Here is a 21,226-nt window from a genome sequence, read left to right as displayed (position 1 = left end):
GAGCCATCCATGAATCGGAGCTGGCAATGGTAACCATGCGATGGCGCTTCGTTTTAACTCTGTAGGATGGGATTCTATCTTGATACTACAGTAGAGATTACGTAGGTGTTGTCTTTTGAGTTGGTAGCCATTGACAGCTCCAATTCATGGATAGCATAGTACACAACAGGTTCTCTTTAACTCCGTCCATACAGGGCGTTTCCGAGAGATTGCTACCGGAGGTAGTTAGGATCCATCGCTCTTCTTGCAAGGATAAACATCCAAAATGGAAACTCTAAAGTATGAGGTTTTTCCAATAGTGTCCTTTTTAAATGATCAAATTTATGTTCAGGAAATAAAGCTATTTCACCGAAATTCATGCTAATTTTGTCCATTGATGATAATATCATGATTTTGGGTTAATCGCTGTATTTCCTAAACAAAATTTATTTGATGATTTGAAAAGGGTACTATAATTATTATTGGTAACCCCCATACTCTGTGTTTCGGAGTTTCAATTAGGATATTTATGCTTGTAAATATAGCAGAAGAACCGAACTAGCTCCGAATCACAATCTTTCAGGAACGCCCTGTATTTTAACAACTCTACTGAAGAATCATGACTGTGTGTGCTTCGGCAATTATTGTGTATTTTTTTCCATATATCATAGTATTAAAAATAACTTCACAGGATATCTTTCCCAGTTATAGATACTCTATCAAGGATTCGTATATCTCGTAATCCAATAGCTACCGCACTTTGTGTTTAACTAACAGTTAATACATTGAAAAAATAACTGTATAGGATAGCAGGATTGTTTTGCAGTCCTTCACATATAACCATGATGTGATAGAGCAGTATGATTTTATTCATTGGGAAGTTGATTATGAAATATATCCGAAAATGAGCTGGTATTCACATTTTTTTGATTATCAAAAACAATCTGCAGTGTGAATTTGAATTAATAATAAGGCGTTTATATTAAAGCTTATTATTGCACACGAGCAGCCTCTAGCCACCTAAAGACATATTTTACCAGATACTTGCTTTCCAAAACATTGGATATTTACCTAGACTTTGTAAGTTATAACAACATTCTATATTTTGGTAATTATAGAATTTGCTTTGATTTTGAGCTTGAACACAAAAAATATCAATAGTAGTTGGAGAAATCTGACAATGTGTTCTGACGACCAGTGGTCACACAGTGCTGATATTTTGTAAAATTTGTACATCATAAAAGAAATAAAACTTTTAAAATCAGGATAAAAATTAAACATTGAAATTAAAGGTACACATGCTTTTGGCATTGTTGCTATTGGTTACATTTTTACAATGACATAATTTTATGTAAACAAAATAGTTTTGTTACATTATCTCTTTGGTAGAGGACAGTCATTTGGTACCAGATTAAAACACAGCTTCAGTGCTTTGAAGAACAAAGTCATTATTTGTAGTTTGTACAAATTGAAAAATAAAATGCATGAAAAATAAGATTTTTTGTGTAATTGTCTATTTTATATAAGGTATGAATATAACCCACCCTAAAGTTTAATATCTGCTGTGTCTAGTTGCTTTTTTGCACCATACCAGGAGGTAGTTGGGGCAAAATCGGCCAACTTCTGACAATTTTTGGGTCCCAATAGTATTTTGACAATCCTGGAACCACAGCTGGGTACCACCGAAATTTGACACAGGGTACCTGTACCTTGAAGCCTTAAAAATTCAAGGAAAGTCCAAAAGCATGATTTTCAAGGACTTGCCACAACGCAAAAATCATGATGCGGCTCTCCATGTGGCACATATTAACGAAAGTGACAGCTCTACTCCCCCAATTTTGTCAGAATTATACTTCAGGTAAAATTCCAATTCTAAGGACCTTCTGCAAATTTCCAAGGCCTTGAAAAGGCGTTTTCAAATTGAAATTCAAGGACCGTGGGAACCCTGTTGACAGTGAGAAAAATGTAGAAATACCCTTATATCATCTTTCATTTCGATGTCGGATGTTGTCTTTACCAGAGCGCACTGGTGTTAAACTTTGGTATTCGCTGACGAAGTGATGTAATAATCATAGGAATAGGGGAACACAATTTCTGCATATATCGCCCAGCACTACAGGCAGGTTGCACTCACTAATCACCTGTGTATGTCTGCAATCATAGATTGAATACAATACTGTTTTAAAGATACTAATCTTTTAAAGGTGTGAGTGATCAACATGATATGGTTCAATGCAGAGGTACCCCATGAACGTATTAGTGCAGCGTGGTATAATCTTGCTTCAGGTTTTTTGGGGGGGGGGGTACTGTTTGCTTCCCCCTTCACCATTGGGAAACCTAAGAGCTCCTAAGGTCCTAAACCTGGGACTGCCTTTGAGGAGAGCAATCGCTCTCTACTGCTCTCCTTAAATCTGATATAGGAAAGTGAATTGTAGCTCTCCTTAGTTAAAACCATTCTCTCAAATTACATGTATATTGTAAATTCTCTACACAGCTCTCCTTGAAAGCTATTTAATGCTCTCCTGCAAATTCCAAAAAAATTCCCTGAAACCATTATGATCAGAAAGGAAAACGAGCAAGGTACACCAACTTGATGTGGGGAAACAAGTAAAATACAGACTAGACAATATGCAGGGGGGGCAAAACCAGCAAATGTAGGCATAGGAAGTAAGCAAAGTTCGATAGCCAAAAATTACCAGTTCCAAGGCTCACAAAGTGCTAAACCTGCAAAAACAACAAGGATCAATGGTAATAAAAAACTGCACTAGAACATGTGATGAAAATCACTGTGCATATAAACAGACACGCTAAACCAAACATCCAGAGTAGGCACAAAATAAGCAAAGTTCGATGGCCAAAATTGCCAATTCCAGAGCCCACAAAAGTGTCAGGAAAACAGTACACTGGAAGTGATGAAAATCACTGTGTACATAGCAGTCAAACACTAAACGGACAAAAAACAACCGACGTTTCGAGCAGATAAACTGCTCTTCTTCAGGGACAGACAACAAAATATAAAAGCAAACAACAAAAACTACATGCTGTAAACTACATTATGATCAATTCGGATATTCCTGCATATGAACGATTGTGAACGGTTATGGTTACCACAATTCACCACATTTTCGTTCATGCCATTAAATGAAACATCTCCGGCATTGATATTACTGGGGTAGCTTTCTGTCAATCGGGTCACTGCCCTTCAACCAGAGCTAATTACAGGTACATGAACAAATCCTGAAAATTGCCTAGTAGTCCATAAGCTACTTTTTGTAGGGGTCTTAGTTAAGTTCCCTGTCATTTCTTACTCAGTTTGAACAAATGAGGTGTCAAGTTGAATTGAATTACATTATTACAACATTTAAAAGGGACCTAATCTTAGCACATATTCAGTGATGCCAACATTTTGGCCTTCCTTTATTGCTTTTGCAATATTGGGCTGTGCCAGGCCTATGGACCGAATGGTATAAATAAATTAACATCCAGATAATAGGGAGGACTCAAACAAAAAAATAGGTTTTCAAAATTACATGCAACTTCAATGGCACATAACTTTGGGTGTCAAAATGGACAAAAATCTAAAATAGGGAGAGTTGGCATTTCTGCATACGGTATTAATGTAGAACCCCTTTTTAGGCTGTGTCAACTGAATATCACCTCTATTTTTCAAAAAATATTCCTTGTATACCAATACCAGTAGTCGGGACAATTGAAACACTGTTGATATATCGGTGTGTCTTTATTCAATGCAATAACTTTTTGGCAATTTTTGAGAACGAGATATAAAACTGCAGAAATTATTTCCTACATACTTCCTTTTTTAGTTTCTATACATATGTACTTCCCTTTTTTCTCCTGATGCTTTGTTTTCTTGTTTTATATATATAATAAAGTGAAACACAATTTTGTTCCAGTAAATTAATGATTGCATTGTTTAAAGAGTATAGCTCATTTATCTCCATTTATCTTTTTCAGCTACATACCACGACACCTCATTCATTTCCTTGAACCTTTTCACTTGGACCACTACTAACTACCTGCTATTGTTATGATTTAGAAACTGCACTCAATCAATCGTGATAAATTGTAGGCAATAGCTAGACAAAAGGCATTATTATTAAGCATTGATCCCTTGTTCTCTCATTCAAAAATAATGCACGCGTAACCAAAAGCCGATTTACCAAAAGCCGAATCCAGATTCGGCCATCTGCCGAATTCATAACGATATAAAACCTGACATTAATTGTACAGCTTTCAAAACAAAATCACAGCACAGGAAACTACCAAATTGTACAGATTGATCAGGTGTTTAATATCATCATCATTGTCAAACAAGTTAAAAATATTTAGCAACATTTAATACATGATATTTTACATTTATTCCTACTTTATCAAATGTTGAATAAAAACCTAGAGTATTTTGATTTTGTATTCATAATTTGGATTGATTTATGCATACAATCCAACAGCTGGTATTATCAAAAACAATAACTCACATTTTTGATAAATCAGATTGAGAATGGCTTCTCTGAAATGAATATTTAGATCAAAATGTTGTTGATCAGTTTTTAATTCTGTAATAACATCAATTTAAGCTGCAATATTTGGCCCTACAGCATTTAACAGGCAGATGGGCATACTTTTGAAATGGGGTTGGTCGGAAGCTAAAATGACCCTAAAATATCACAGAAAGCTTATAACTATTAAATTAAGATAGCTTAATAGGGGGTGTTGTGAAAACAGTTGGCCACCCATGTGTACACTATCATACTCCAGTGTAGTCCCCAGGCAGTAGCTAGAATTTGACAAGTGCCCCATATTGTCACCAAAACTCTGTCCAAAATTTGACTCAAAAACATAAACCAGGTCTGTGCACTTTCTGGGTGTTCAGTCAGTTCAAATAGCTGTAATTGCTACAGCCTTGATTTATCAGTCCTGTCTTGTTATTCAAGCATAGATTGAGGCATAAATCTTGCCTGTCCCAGGAGCAAATTGTCAATCCAAAATGACTGGTGAATAGCAAACACCCTGTCTCCTATGCTACAGCCTGTCTTTTAAGACAGTTCTAAACTTGTCCGACAGGGAACCTGCTAAAAACTAATTGTTATGAACTCCTGTCATTAAAGCCTATCCCACAATTTGAACAGATATTGCTCTAAATTAGGCTTTGACATTTGTTAGACAACTGGAAAACAATCCATTTCCCTGAAAAACAAAATAATCTATTTCTTCTGTAATCGTTTGTGCAAGTGATCTGGATTCATTGTTGAATCGCTCTACCATAAAAACTTGATAGTTAGCATATATATGTGCTTACTATTGAGCGCTTTTAAAACATGCAAACATAAAGAGCCCCATCCACAAAAGTGTAAAGGGTTTTAAGCAAATCATCGATACACATAGTTATACGAACAAGTAAACCTGCAAATGTGTGTCTCAATTCCATTAGCTCAGTTGGTAAAGCGCCAGACTTTGGTATAATTTCATGTTTTCAAAAGCGTTCGATAGTAAGCACATATGTAACTGACGAGTTTTTACAGTATTATGTCAGATTCCACAACTTTCCCATAGATTTACAAGCTATTATGGAGTGTTTAGCCTCGTCCCTCCTTCATCGTTCTGGGTTGTCGACTGAGAAACTTCTGGGCAAATTTTTGTCGCCCTTACCACCAGAATTTGGTGGTTTGACCGCGCATTTGTATCCAAATGAACCTTTTTGACATGTTTGTTTTGGTCACATATTTTAAACACGCAGAGTGCGATTCTATCACCATGGCGTGGTAAAACACAGGCACCGATACAAAATCGTACACAATATTTTCTTGAGTACGACACCATACGAACGCCAAGTGTTTCAGTCGTAACTAACTAGCATAACACATGAAATATGCAGTTGGTAGATGACAAGTAAAGGTAAAGGGGATGATCCTGTATAAACAGTGATCAGAGTGCCCATCTCCCTTTCCTTTGCGATTGGGCCAGACTCCTCTATGTACTCTATGTAATGTTGCTATAGGGTGATCGCTACACCTCCACAACGAGTCTGTTCCCTTCCCAGCATTTAAGAATGCCGGTACCCATTTATACACCTGGGTGGAGAGGAGTAATCGAGATAAAGTGCCATACTCAAGGGCATAACATGATGGCGTTGCCGGGGCTCGAACCCGCAACCTTCCGATTATGAGTCGGAGCCCGTTCCGCTCGGCCACCGTGCCCCCTGGTAGATGACAAATGATTTATAACTACTTTGGTCGTATAACCCATTGCACAATTACCCTGAAATTTCAGGGTAGTAGTGAAAATATTTTATGCCGTACAGTCTTGTCATCTCTTTATTTCTTCTGCAATGGTTTTAATAAGTGCACTGGATTCATGTCGGGATAGACCACCTTGAATCGTTCTATCATGTCAGGTTCTACTATATGAATTCCATCTAGTTGGTTTCCTATTAACGTGACCCTGGTAAAAAAAGAAAAGAGAAAGGGGAAACCGGTTAAACGTAGTGGCTGTGATGGCAAAGTTTTAAACATTTGATCCAAACACAAATGTTTTTGACAGGGCAGACTTTTGAACCTAAATTCCAAGTTTTGGAGTCTATATCCATTAGGACAGCCAGTAATTGTTGTACAAAAGCCACAGATCAATGCAGTTGCTACAGTACATATGCAGTACATACTTGAATGCGTATTTGTCCCCGCATGCCTATAGAAAAAAAATTAATTTGTGTACATCATGGAACAACTACGCTTTGCGTGGCTGTGCTTACTACGCACAGCCACGCAAAGAGTATGTTCCACGATGTACACAAATTAAGTAATTTTTCTATATTCTAGTCTATATTTTGGTTTGGTTTTTGCATAATGCCAAATAGCCCAGCAAACACAATACGTTTCAAAGAAAAAGTTTACATGTCACGTTATATAAAGGGTATATAAAGGGTATAAAATATTGTAATATTTTTGAAAACTTGTTGTAAACATTCTAATACACTAGCTGTTATTTATGTGGTGACAGAACATTTTGCAAACATGTTTGCCAAAACTATTTTTGAAATGTTGTAATGTTTTTCATATAAAAAGTCTTAAAGATATTTTCATGAAAATTATATAACACAACATTTAAATATTAAACCATTTAGACCAAAACCAAAATACATTTGACTAATAAAGTTTTAAAAACATTTTTGTGCTTGCTGGATTTAAAGGATATAATGACTGTTTCAGAACATTTAAGCATTGTACATATTGTTACGAGCCGTACTTGACTCAAGGCCAAAATCACCTTTTACCCGAACTCACACGAATGCACAACACTCGTTACAGTTAGTTAGCTGTATTGATGTCCAAGTGCAACTTAAATGTATTTCACTGGTAACCCTTATTTTGTAATTGTTTCAATATGCACAGTTTGTAGCCCATTTGTTATGTTTACAATGAATTTTATAGCATAATTAAGTCAGTACTGAATTGATAAAATGGTTGAACACTTCATGACTTCAATCCATGCTTGTGTTATCTTCTTACTACTTCAAATTGTGCATTTTTTTTCATGCACATTCTCCACGTATGTTGTGTGACAAATGTCTTTCTATTCTGGTTACCGGTACCTAAAACAAAGTCATCTTTGACGGCCGATTTGGAAAGCAACAAGATTGTTACGAAACTAATATATTTGTGTATTCAGTACCAAATTGAAATGCAAGACGTTACAGGTTGTCTTTCTGATAGATAAGCAAGCCTAATTACGTATTTTTGTTACGCATATAATACTAACAACGGAGCTGGTCATTGATGCAAAGTCTACAATCTTATAAATAATCACATTTTAATCCAGTATTAGATAAACAAAAGAGTTGTAACAGCCCACCTGATTAAACATTTCCATTATCAAATGTGGTAGAGAAGTGACAAATGAACCTGCTGTAGTGTTATTAATGGAGATTAATTTTTGGTAATCACAAATATTTGACATTCAATTGTAATCAGAACATGCAGTCATCCTCAATTTTTGTCTGCCCAACTTTAACCACTAAATTGTTTTCAATGTCTGATTAATACCGTTGTGCAAAAGATTTTGCCTCTTGTGCAGTGCTTAGTTTTCAACCTTTGTCACGTACAACTCTTCTTACAAGATGATATTTTGTTACGTTTCCAACTTCGATTTGTTTATTTTGTTTACCCAGTACATTTATATTATTGTAGATAATCTTTTTGATTTTCTTGATTATAAATTGACTAAATGTTAGAAATGTGTATATGGTGGTGGTTGTTTTTCTTCCCGTTTTGTGGTATCTTCCAGATTTCGGCAGTAATTCTGATAGGGTGAATGTAAAACCCCAACGATTTACTTGCTTAAGTTTGTCGAGTTACAGTGTATCTTGTCTTCAGTTGAGAGTAACGCAATGCTGGATGGCGCAGTGGCAATTTCGAATCTCGCGCTAACCTAACCGCGTGAAACGCTATCGGTACTCTGAACTTAAGACAAGACAGGTAAAAGTATGTTTTGAAATATTTGATGGAAATCTTGACACTTGTTTGGGCTTCTTTCAAATGATCTCTTAACGTGCAGTTACCGTTTTTGTATGTGAATTAAAGGAAATCTGTTGCGTGCTATTTGGAGCCATCCATGAATCGGAGCTGGCAATGGTAACCATGCGATGGCGCTTCGTTTTAACTCTGTAGGATGGGATTCTATCTTGATACTACATTAGAGATTACGTAGGTGTTGTCTTTTGAGTTGGTAGCCATTGACAGCTCCAATTCATGGATAGCATAGTACACAACAGGTTCTCTTTAACTCCGTCCATACAGGGCGTTTCCGAGAGATTGCTACCGGAGGTAGTTAGGATCCATCGCTCTTCTTGCAAGGATAAACATCCAAAATGGAAACTCAAACACAAAGTATGAGGTTTTTCCAATAGTGTCCTTTTTAAATGATCAAATTTATGTTCAGGAAATAAAGTTATTTCACCAAAATTCATGCTAATTTTGTCCATTGATGATAATATCATGATTTTGGGTTAATCTCTGTATTTCCTAAACAAAATTTATTTGATGATTTGAAAAGGGTACTATAATTATTATTGGTAACCCCCATACTCTGTGTTTCGGAGTTTCAATTAGGATATTTATGCTTGTATAGCAGAAGAACCGAACTAGCTCAGAATCCCAATCTTTCAGAAACGCCCTGTATTTTAACAACTCTACTGAAGAAACATTACTGTGTGTGCTTCGGCAATTATTGTGTATTTTTTTCCATATATCATAGTATTAAAAATAACATAACAGGATATCTTTCCCAGTTATAGATACTCTATCAAGGATACGTATATCTTGTAATCCAATAGCTACCGCACTTCGTGTTTAACTAACAGTTAATGCATTGAAAAAATAACTGTATAGGATAGCAGGATTGTTTTGCAGTCCTTCACATATAACCATGATGTGATAGAGCAGTATGATTTTATTCATCGGGAAGTTGATTATGAAATAAATCCGAAAATGAGCTGGTATTATTTCACTTTTTTTTTAATTATCAAAAACAATCTGCAGTGTGAATTTGAATTAATAATAAGGCGTTTATATTAAAGCTTATTATTGCACACGAGCAGCCTCTAGCCACCTAAAGACATATTTTACCAGATACTTGCTTTCCAAAACATTGGATATTTACCCAGTTATAACAACATTCTATATTTTGGTAATTATAGAATTTGCTTTGATTTTGAGCTTGAACACAAAAAATATCAATGGTACAGTAGTTGGAGAAATCTGACAATGTGTTCTGATGATCAATAGCAAGTAAAATGCAACAAAGTCTTAGGAAAAACTTGACTATAAATGGTCACACAGTGCTGATATTTTGTAAAATTTGTACATCATAAAAGAAATAAAACTTTTAAAATCGGGATAAAAATTAAAAATTAAAATTGAAAGGTACACATGCTTTGGCATTGTTGCTATTGGTTACATTTTTACAAAATAGTTTTGTTACATTCTCTCTGGTAGAGGACAGTCATTTGGTACCAGATTACAACACAGATTCAGTGCTTTGAAGAACAAAGTCATTATTTGTAGTTTGTACAAATTGAAAAATAAAATGCATGAAAAATAAGATTTTGTGTGTAATTGTCTATTTTATAAGGTATGAATATAACCATGGAAGTAATACACATGGAAGCTGGTCAAATACTACATCAAAGTGAGTATCATACTTGCCGCGATACTGAACAAAAGCAGTACAGTTGAAAGTGGAACAATTGAGTCATCGCATGGTCAACGTGTACCATGTCTAAAATCAAAGTTCCGCTTAAAAATCAATAGCAGTACGAGGTCGTGTACTAAGTCCTGACAATGGGCTGTGTTATATTACCGCAGTGCATGACTAGTTTTATGAACACAAACAGATTTTATAAAATCCCTACATAATGGTCAGAATGCTATCAGTTATTCAATTTTATTAAAAATATGTAATTATGTGAAAACCTACCGATTAAATGTATATCCATGCTAGACTTTCAGATAGCAGTTTTAAAACAGAAAATGAAATGAAATAGTTTATTTTACGCAAAATGTAAAGATAATACCCGACTCTGGAACATTCTGGTCAACAGCAATTTCGGGCAGCCCCGGGCACACAAATAGATGCGGGATTCATTTTATAATGTAAAGCATGTGCCAAGTGCGCATATCAATTATTACCGCCAATTAGCGGTTTAGACGTAAATGCATGATTTCCAATATTTTGAAGTTTAAGAAAATCTGTAAGTATAGGGTAGAAATCGATATTTTGAATGGATTTCTGTAATTATGGATTACAAATCTAACATCCCTGTCACTTTTTTCCGAATAAAAGCAACATACTTGAAACATAATCAAGAAAAACACGATTTTTGCTCAAAATAATAAACCTGTAAATAAACGAACTGGCAATACAGGCGGCAAGTCTGATCCACATCAAAGACACGCTGACTACATTGTTATCACAATAGCTTGTTACGTAAATAATTCAATAGGTGTTGGATCGACCAGCTTTCATGTCTCTTACTTCCATGATATAACCCACCCTAAAGTTTAATATCTGCTGTGTGTAGTTGCATTTTTGCACCATACCAGGTGGTTTGGGCAAAATCGGCCAACTTCTGACAATTTTTGGGTCCCAATAGTATTTTGACAATCCTGGAACCACAGCTGGGTACCACCCAAATTTGACACAGGGTTCCTGCACCTTGAAGCCTTTAAAATTCAAGGAAAGTCCAAAAGCATGATTTTCAAGGACTTGCCACAACCCAAAAATCATGATGCAGCTTTCCATGCAGCACGTATTAACGAAAGTGACAGCTCCTCAACTCCCCAAATTTTGTCAGGTAAAATTCCAATTTTCAAGGACCTTTTGCAAGTTTCCAAGGCCTTGAAAAGGCGTTTTCAAATTCAAGGACCGTGGGAACCCTGTTGACATTGAGAAAAATGTAGAAATACCTTTATTTCATCTTTCATTTTGATGTCAGATGTTGTCTTTACCAGAGCGCACTGGTGTTAAACTTTGATATTCGCTGACGAAGTGATGTAATAATCATAGGAATAGGGGAACACAATTTCTGCATATATCGCCCAGCACTACAGGCAGGTTGCACTAATCACCTGTGTACCATGTGAAGAGGCCGGTCGACTGCATATCCGTCAGTACACGCTTTTCAATACGGAATAAATGCTAACCTCATCGTGACATCATCCAAGCAACAAAGTTCATTTCCCATTGAAAAAGCGTGTATTGACGGATATGCAGTTGACCGTTCTGGAACGTACTACTCCCCATTCCAGAAAAATACAGAACTAATTTTTTTGGATTAAAAAAAATATCCTGTTTTGCCAAATGAAACATAGCTAAATCCTAATCCTTTAGTTGGTCTTAACTGGCAATGAAAGTACAATTTTAATATTTGGTCAAAATTTGGAAAATAAGGGCCAAAAACATGCAGTTTTAGGGTATTTTTCTACCTTTTTCGTATTCTGTGACAATCAAGCCCAAAGATTTATCAAAGGCTAATATCAAGTTGTGCATTCTAATTTTTGGAAAACACGTTTTCCAATCTTTTTCATAACCAATTAGAAAAAATAACATATAATATTAAAATTATGAGCTACCTCTTACCCTATACTCAAGATTTTTAATCCTTAGACTTGTGCCAAGTCTTACAATTTTGTGAATGCAATAATATTGTAAGAACACATGCAAATTGCATGTTTTTGGGCCATTTTCACTCAAATTGTAAAAATATTAAAATTGGACTTTTATTGCCAATTAGGACTAACTAAAGGATTAGGATTTAGCTATATATAATATTTCATTTGGCAAAACATATCCGATAATATTTTTTTAATCCAAAAAAAATAGTTCTGTATTTTTCTGGAATGGGGAGTAGTGCAGCGTGGTATAACCAAAAATTGTTTTCACCTATTGCTATGGTAGTTACCTGATTATTACATCACTTCGGTGGCGAATTGCTTCAGGATTTTTGTGGGAAATACTGTTTGGTCCTCCTTCACTATTGGTAGACATAAAGTCCTAAACCATTATGATCAATTCAGATATTCCTGCATATGAATGATTGTGAGCGGTTATGGTTACCACAATTCACCACATTTTCGTTCATGCCATTAAACACATTTCTTTTCCTTTAATCACTGATAATGCACTTGTTATTTCCTTCAGGAATGGTAACCCCTAGTACGCCTCTTGTCAAGTTCTCTGTCATTTCTTACTCAGTTTGAACAAATGAGGTGTCAAGCCCGAGGGGGGGTACTTGGATTATTTTTCGACGTGGATGTGTGGCTCGAGCTTCCGAACCCATACCCACTTCTAAGGGTAATTTTACTGAAAATAGGGACCCATATCTAAGGATTTCAGGAAATAAGGACCCATATCTAAGGATTTGAGCTTGAAAGTAGTAAAAGCAACATGTTTTTCACAAGATTTTCACAAGAATATTCCTTGTGTACCAGTAGTCGAGACAATTGAAATATCGGATTGTCTTTATTCATTACAATATAGACGACAACTTTCTGACAATTTTTGAGAACGAGATACAAAACTGCATAAATAATTTCCTACATACTTCCCTTTTTAGTTTCTATACACATGTACTTCCCTTTTTTCCTGCAGAATTCCTTTTTTCTCCTGATGCTTTGTGTTCAATTTTTTATATATAATAAAGTGAAACGCAATTTTGTTCCAGTAAATTAATGATTGTATTGTATTTCTCTATTTATCTGTTTCAGCTGTATACCACGACACCTCATTAATTCCCTTGAACCTTTTCACTCAGACCACTACTAACTACCTACTATTGTTACGATTTAGAAACTGCACTCGATCAATCGTGATAAATTATAGGAAATAGCTAGACAAAAGGCCCTATTATTAAGCATTGATCCCTTGTTCTCTCATTCAAAAATAATGCATGCATAACCAAAAGCCGATTTACCAAAAGCCGAATCCAGATTCAGCCATCTGCCAAATTCATAACAATATAATATCTGACATTAATTGTTCAGATTTCAAAACAAAATCACAGCACACGATACTACCAAATTGTGTAGATTGATCAGGTGTTTAATATCATCATCATTGTCAAACACAAGTTTAAAAATATTTAGCAACATTTAACACATGATATTTTACAACATTTATCCCTACTTTATCAAATGTTGAATAAAAACCTCGAGTATTTTGATTTTGTAATCATAATTTGGATTGATTTATGCATACAATTCAACAGCTGGTATTATCAAAAACAATAACTTGCATTTCTGATGAAATTGGATTGAGAATGAACTCTGAAATTAACATTTGGATCAAAAATGTAAGTGTTGTTGATCAGTTTTAAATTCTCCACTTAAAGTTCAATGCTACCTGTAATAGCATCAATTCAAGCTGCAATATTTGGCCCAAAGCAACAAAAAAAAACCTATTTTAAGGGCAGATGGATGGACTTTTCAAGTGGAGTAGGTCCAAGGCTTAAATGACAAAATATCACCGAAAGTTTATTAAAACTGTTAAATTAAGATAGCCTAATAGGAGGTGTTGTGAAAACAGTTGGCCACCCATGTGTACACTATCATACTCCAGGCTCTTAGCTAGAATTTGACAGGTGCCCATTATTATTTTCACCAAAACTCAAGTCGGTTCAGTCTGCTGAAAAGGCTATAATTGATATAGCCTTGATTTATCTTGCTATTCAAGCATTATTTTCAGAATTTAGCACTCTCTTGTATGTCCCAGGAGCAAACTGCCCATCCAAAATGATGGGTGGATAGGTGGCTGGCTAAGACGCTGTCTCCTGCTAGAGCTTAAATGTTTAATTTCCATTTTGTACAAAATTCATTTTTTGTTTTACCTGTTTTACATTCACCACAGTATTAAATTATGCATTTTATTGCATATTTTCATAATTTGACTTGAACAGATATTAGTAAGTTTTTAACAGGTTCGCTGTTGGACAAGTTTAGAACTTAATGACAGTTCTGGACTTGTCCAACAGTGAACCAGCTGAAAGCTTACTAATTGTTATGAACTCCTGTCGTTAAAGCCTATCCCACAATTTGAACAGATATTGCTCTAAATTTGGCTTTGACATTTGTAAGAAAACTGGAAAACAACTGAAAAATAAAATAGCAAAATCATGGTGAAATGTTACCATCCATTTGGATTCACTGTTGAGTCGCTCTATTATGTCAGATTCGACACTTTCCAATAGATTTACAAACTTTGACTACGCAGTTGTGTTTGACTACGCAGTTGTGTCCAAATTAACCTTTTTGACATGTTTGTATTTGGTCACATATTTTTAAACACCCAGAGTGCAATCCTATCACTACGGCGTGGTAAAACACAGGCACCGATACGAAGTCGTACAAAATATTTTCTTAAGTACGAAACGATACAAACGTCAAGTGTTTCAGTCGTCACTAACTAGCATAACACATAACATATGCAGTTGGTAGATGACAAGTAAAGATAGGGGATGATCCTGTATAAACAGTGATCGGAGTGCACATCTCTCTTTCATTTGCGATTGGGCCAGACTCCTCCATGTAATGTTGCTATAGGGGGATCGCTACACCTCCTCCACAGCGAGTCTGTTCCCTTCCCAGCATTTAACAATGTCGGTACTCGGTACCCATTTATACACCTGGGTGTAGAGGAGTAATCAAGATAAAGTGCCTTACTCAAGGGCATAACATGATGGTGTTGCCGGGGCTCGAACCCGCAACCTTCCGATTATGAGTCGGAGCCCGTTCCGCTTGGCCACCGTGCCCCCTGGTAGATGACAAATGATTTACAACTACTTTGGTCATATAACCCATTGCACAATTACCCTGAAATTTCAGGGTAGCAGTGAAAATATCTTATGCGGTACAGTCTTGTCATCTCTCTATTTCTTCTGCAATGGTTTTAATAAGTGCACCGGATTCATGTCTGGGTAGACCACCTTGAATCGTTCTATCATATCAGGTTCTACTATATGAATTCCATCGAGTTGGTTTCCTAACGTAACCCTGGCAAAAAAAGAAAAGAGAAAGGGGAAACCGGTTAACCATAGTGGCTTTGATGGCAAAGCTTAAAACATTTGATCCAAACACAATTTTTTTTGACAGGACAGACTTTTGAATCTAAATTCCAAGTTTTGGAGTCTATATCCATTAGGACAGCCAGTTGTTATGTTTTAAATATTATATACTGTGGTTCACCTCAAGTTCGGTAGTGACGTCAATGCTTTTCGCAGTTGCGCCACAAACGTGCAGACAAACTGACCTTGTACATGTGCGTGTATGCTCTGCGCATTTAACTTTACACGTGCGGTTCACATCGAAATATGCACCTATGTCATTACCGAACTTGAGGTGAACCAAAGAATAGTTGAATGTACATTTGATCCCACATGTACTGATGTAAGTCTATATTGGGCTATGTTATTTGAAATACCTACACCCGCTATGGAAGACATGGCCTTATTCTCCCACACAGGGGTGTAGATTTCAAATTGAGTCACCCATTCAGGCAACCCATTTGAAATTCACAGTCCCTGTGTGGAAGATTAAGGTCATGTTCTCCGCAGGGGGGGTGAATGGATTTCAATTGGAATAGCCCATTTGGTTTGGCTTTTGCATAATAATGCTGAATAGCAGTACTTATCAAACCCAAAATGTTTCACAGAAAATGTTTTTAAAAATGCCAAGTTGTAAAAAAGGTATAACATGTTTTAAATCCATTCAAAAACATTTTTGAAAACTTGTAAACCATTCTAACATAATGCTATTTATGTGTTGACAAAATATTTTACAAAAATGTTTGCCAAAACTATTTTGCAATAACATTTTTGAAATGTTGTAATGTTTTTCATATAAAAGGTTTTAAAGAAAATTAAATAATATTTAAATGTCGGGTTATTTAAACTATTATAACAAAACCAAAACACATTTATAATGTTCTAAAAACTTTTTTGTGTTTGCTGAATTCAAATGATATACATTTGTTTCTGAACATCTGAGTATTGTAAATAAATAATGCATATCCACTATTATAATATACATTTTAAATGTGCATCCATGAATTCCCTTTTAGGAGGACCGCTGGAATGGTACCAAATTTCCAAATGGCAAATTTGCTTATTCGTCACTATGTCAAATCAGAACATCATCTCACCAGCCCATACGTCTCCAAACTACCAACTTGGGATTTAACCCCTTGAGAACTACCTGCCAATTAGCTAAGAAGAAGTTTTCATTATCAATTGGACCAATCAGCAACATTGTTAGAATAATTTCACCATGCAAAAAAATTGAGGTGAATTATTTGCAATTCTGATTGGTGATTAAAATGAAGATATCATGTAATTGACCAATCAGAGGCAATGTTAGATTGGCAGATAGTGCTCAGGAGGTTAACATTCCTTTCGTTTCAGACATGTTATAAAAACACTAAGTGCAACTTACCAATTAGGCTGTACATTATGCATGCGACCAAACAATTCCACTTTGCGAGTTCCTGGTGATAACCTCTCTATTAACCCATACACTTCATCTGGTTTGTGACTAGTCTCCCGTACCTCTGCAACAATGACATCACAGTCAAGACCTTTATTGTAGCCTTTGGGTTGTCCCTTCACTCCAATCTATAAGGAGGGTAAATCATTGAACTTATGAATAATGCATGGCTACATCATTAACTTATGAATAATTCATTAAAGGCACTATCAGTGTTCCTCATGAAGGAATAATATATTTTTATTTGAAATATCTTAAAAGTGAAGGATAAGTCAATAAAGATGTCATTAGGTGTTTATTCAAGCGACAAAATTGTCAAAAAGTAAGAAAAGCAGTATTAATAATTATGAAGCTTCAATCAAATGCGGGTAGCTACAAGTAGGCATGTCCACTAAAAATTGAAGTACTTTTAAATTGATTCAGACCTAACCTATTGGCTGGGAATTGATGAAAGAAACATTTTGGCGTTTAAATGATCTTAATCGGACGTTTCATTCCAGAGATATGGCCTTTCGAGTGTCACGGTTTTATATAGGGCTGCTAGAACATGTTAAGAAGTTTAAGTCCAAAAAGGAATACTAACAGAAAGTGCAATTTTAAGGTACTTTTTCTTAATGTATTTATTAACTAGCGTTATATGGAACATTATATTTGCTTATAACAACATGAAATAAGATCATCCTGAAAATGTAGACGATTTTGTTGACATGCAACAAAAAATATAAGACCTCAAAACCCATGGTTTGTTTGGTGAAACCTCAAGTATGATCATAAATGGCTGCCATGGAAAATATCTCCATAGAGGAGCTGAACAATAAGTGCCTTATTTCAAATGAATAGCGGCAGTCTTAAACATTGTTCAATCTTCTAAGGTCAGCACATTTTATCTTCAAAAAAGGTTATATTTCATCATGACATAAGTTTGGTAACATTAATCACTACCAATTTTGAGAAATTTGCTCCAACTCAAAGGTTATCTTTACTACATTGAGCAATATACTGTGTGTGCATGGAAGCCATGATGTAGCATATCTAAAATGGATATGGTGGTCAGAAGTGCATAATTTCAGATGGGTTTCGGCAGGCTTAAACATTCTTTAATTTCTTAACATCCTGTACATTTTGTCTTCAAAAATAGTTAAATTTTATGAGTATGTAAGTTTGCTTGTCTGAATCAATCCAAATTCGGAGATAATTATGCGTTTCAAGACCTGATGCACAGAATGGTGTCACTTCAACCTGTTGTAGTTCTCATCTCATTAAATTTTTCTTTAAAAAAAGTTGATCTCTTGATAAAGGAAGGTCTTCTCTATTTACTGACCAATCAGGAAAGAGTTTGGTTAATGTTTTCTGGTGTAATCAGGAACAACCTGTTTTAGGTCTAAATCAGGCCAATGCAAGTACTGCATACCGTGGGACTTCATGTATTGATTTTTTTTGCATTGACAATACATGGGTGCATGTACACACCAGTAAATGGGAAACTGTTCTAGTACATGTACTACATGTATTGACAGTGGTCATCCCTACTACAAGTGTCCAAGCAGAGAGGCTCCTCTAAAATTGACTAAAATGTGACATTTTCCCTCATTACTGAGGTTGTCTTCTGATGTTTGATGATTATTTAAATTTTCTGATTTGGCTAATCACTAATAGAACCTTTGCAGACAAAAAAGAAACTGACTTGGCTTGTTTCCACAAGCATATGTGATGTGTCATGTCAAAAGGAGACACTTTTGGGCAGGTTATCAATTTTGAGGTTTTTACATATCTTAAATAAAGAGATATTTTGCTCCATAATGCCGTTTTCCCCAATGAAATCGGACATTCTTAAGCGAAGATATTGAGGTTGTAAGTTATGGTATTATAAAATGGGAAATTGAGATAACGGCCTTTAAAAATATTATTGACAATGTTGAGAGTAGGAATTACCTTGAAAAATGTCTCAAAAAATACAAGATGCCAGTTACATTCCGGTCTGAAACTATCAGACGATATTTGAAACATTAATAACATCACAAATTCGCAACAAACCCAAATTGTGAAAAAATCACCCCGGGCAGATTTTTGGCTATTTCTCCATTTACGATCCTGCCCAAAAGTGTCTCCTTTTGACATGACATGTCACATATATACCGCAGACTCTATAGTATGGCTACATCATATCATTCTTTCTGCAACACAAACCAAATTTCATTGTCGTAGTGTGACATCAAAATCGATCGTTGCCAGGTCAAACTGATTCACACTATCTGTGTTCGGAACCACAATCAAAATGATCACAACACAGAGTCAATGGGTTGCTAACAGGTGTGCATACCAAGCGTGAACCAAGGTAACTAAGGAATGACATATTCACTACGAAGGCGAATAACAAGTAAAACAGCACTGCCCAGGGTTCTTAAGCAAAGTGCTCTTGGACAAGTAAAAACTAAATTTCTTTGCTCTGAACTTAGAAAAGAAAAATTACATTCATAAAACAAGATTTAGCAATGCATGGAACTCCTGTATGCTGCAGTCGCACTCAACTTTTAATGGATTTACCTATATCTACATTTCTAGCTGAAAGACCAATACCAAAACCTACCAGGCAGTGTTCTTTGCCATGGTTCAACCAATGACCTGTTCTTCCAGTACGTATAAGCCTCTGTAATTGGTTGGTTTTCACCCAGATGAGTTCTTCACACCGTTTGTAACCCCAGAGTTCCAAACACTCCCTACCAAGCTCCATAGCTCTGTGAACATGAACACAAAAGTGTATTCAAAAGATATTAACTGTTCCAGACCTGGGGGGGTAGGGAGTGCAAGGGACATTCTCCCCCTGCAAACCTTTGTACACCAGCTTAAAGATGCAAATTATTGTTAGCTATTACTCAATATCCGGCTTTTACTGACAAATGCCAGAGGTACACTCACTGTGGTCTTTATGAGGTTTAGCGCCAACCTCACAAAAACAAGAAAATTAGCCTTTCAATTTCTTTGTTTTCTAATTTTCGACCCTCACAATCGTCAAATCCAACCCCAATCATCATAATACTAATCACCGCGTGTCCGTCCGTCCGCCCGCGCGGTTTGCGTTCGCGCGGTGTACTATCGCGTGCTTGCATGCGTTATCACGGAATATCAACAGGACTCACGCATTGGAAAGCATTACAGTGTGATAACAGGTGCATCTCATCGGACCAATAGGCCTATTTTCAACACATATTTCAATACGGAACACTTGCATATAGGCCTATTCTGATGGGTTTTCAGATTATGGAAAGGCCTACCAACTACCGAAGTAAGCACCACAGCTACAAAACAAACCGAGTTGATTAAGTTGGGTCAAGTTGGGTCTTGATCATTGAGAGATGCATTTCATAGTAGTTAAAAGGTCAGGACAGGTATATGGGTAACAGGTGTTGGGTAATTAGAAATAGGCCTATCACAAGAACCGCCCGACCCGAGAACCGCGAAATCTAGTAAAATATATTAACAATCACACCGGACTTTTTTGGTCTCCATGAATGACATCCCAATATGGCTGATGTACCAGCATTATGCACAGGGCAATCCAGGTCCATTCACTTTGGTTATGACTTACCTGCCAGTGACCCACAAGAAGATAAAGCCTTCATCTTGTAGCAGCGGTACATTCATCTTCCTCATCTCATCATCTTGCATAGTACCATACGGCAACTCCATGTGGATATCCCAGGGAGGATCAGCCATTATCACCGCAAACTTGCCCAGGATATTTGAGTCTATATGTCTGATGTCACACTGGATCCACTGTACAAGAGCAAACAACCAATATTAACATGGTGCAGCTACACACTAAGAGAATGATTTCATAATTCTAACCCCAACACCCCCACTCCTTATAAATGCCCACATTTCTAACCTACCTATGGTGGTATCATTGTGACTTCTCCCATCAAACCTTTCTTCACCAATGCACTGCTGTCTGTTTTAGCAACACCTCTTGACGTCTCTCAACATCATAATGGACACACACCCCACCCCAACACACACCCCATCCCTACACCCTGGCTCCACACACCCCTTTACCTGTGGAGGTATCATTGTGACTTCTCCCCTCAAACTTTTCTTCACTAATGTACTGCTGTCTGTTTTTGCATCTCCTCTTGACCTCTCAACATCATAATGGACACACACCCCACCCCAACACACACCCCACCCTACACCCTGGAACCACA

At 36.3% G+C, this 21,226-nt stretch overlaps 1 protein-coding gene across 2 annotated transcripts in view; it reads right to left on the bottom strand.

Annotated features, from left to right (window-relative positions):
* The window catches only part of LOC140135748 (N(6)-adenosine-methyltransferase catalytic subunit METTL3-like), a 48,820-nt gene that overhangs the window by 3,346 nt on the left and 24,248 nt on the right, over nt 1–21,226 (bottom strand). Inside the window, exons 12-15 of one of the 2 annotated variants that reach the window (XM_072157357.1) lie at nt 20,611–20,798; nt 19,612–19,759; nt 16,974–17,152; nt 13,661–15,536 (exon numbers count right to left, since the gene is read on the bottom strand). In XM_072157357.1, the coding sequence (XP_072013458.1) occupies nt 15,413–15,536; nt 16,974–17,152; nt 19,612–19,759; nt 20,611–20,798 (639 nt within the window). In that variant the 3' untranslated portion in view covers nt 13,661–15,412. Of the gene's footprint in view, nt 1–13,660; nt 15,537–16,973; nt 17,153–19,611; nt 19,760–20,610; nt 20,799–21,226 lie in introns of those variants that run through there. The other variant, XM_072157358.1, reaches the window with a different exon arrangement.

The sequence above is a fragment of the Amphiura filiformis genome, chromosome 16 (genome assembly GCF_039555335.1).
Source record: "Amphiura filiformis chromosome 16, Afil_fr2py, whole genome shotgun sequence".
Lineage (NCBI taxonomy): Eukaryota > Metazoa > Echinodermata > Ophiuroidea > Amphilepidida > Amphiuridae > Amphiura > Amphiura filiformis.
The sequence above is the reverse complement of the archived record's forward strand: the minus strand, read 5'-3'. Positions and strand labels throughout refer to the sequence as shown.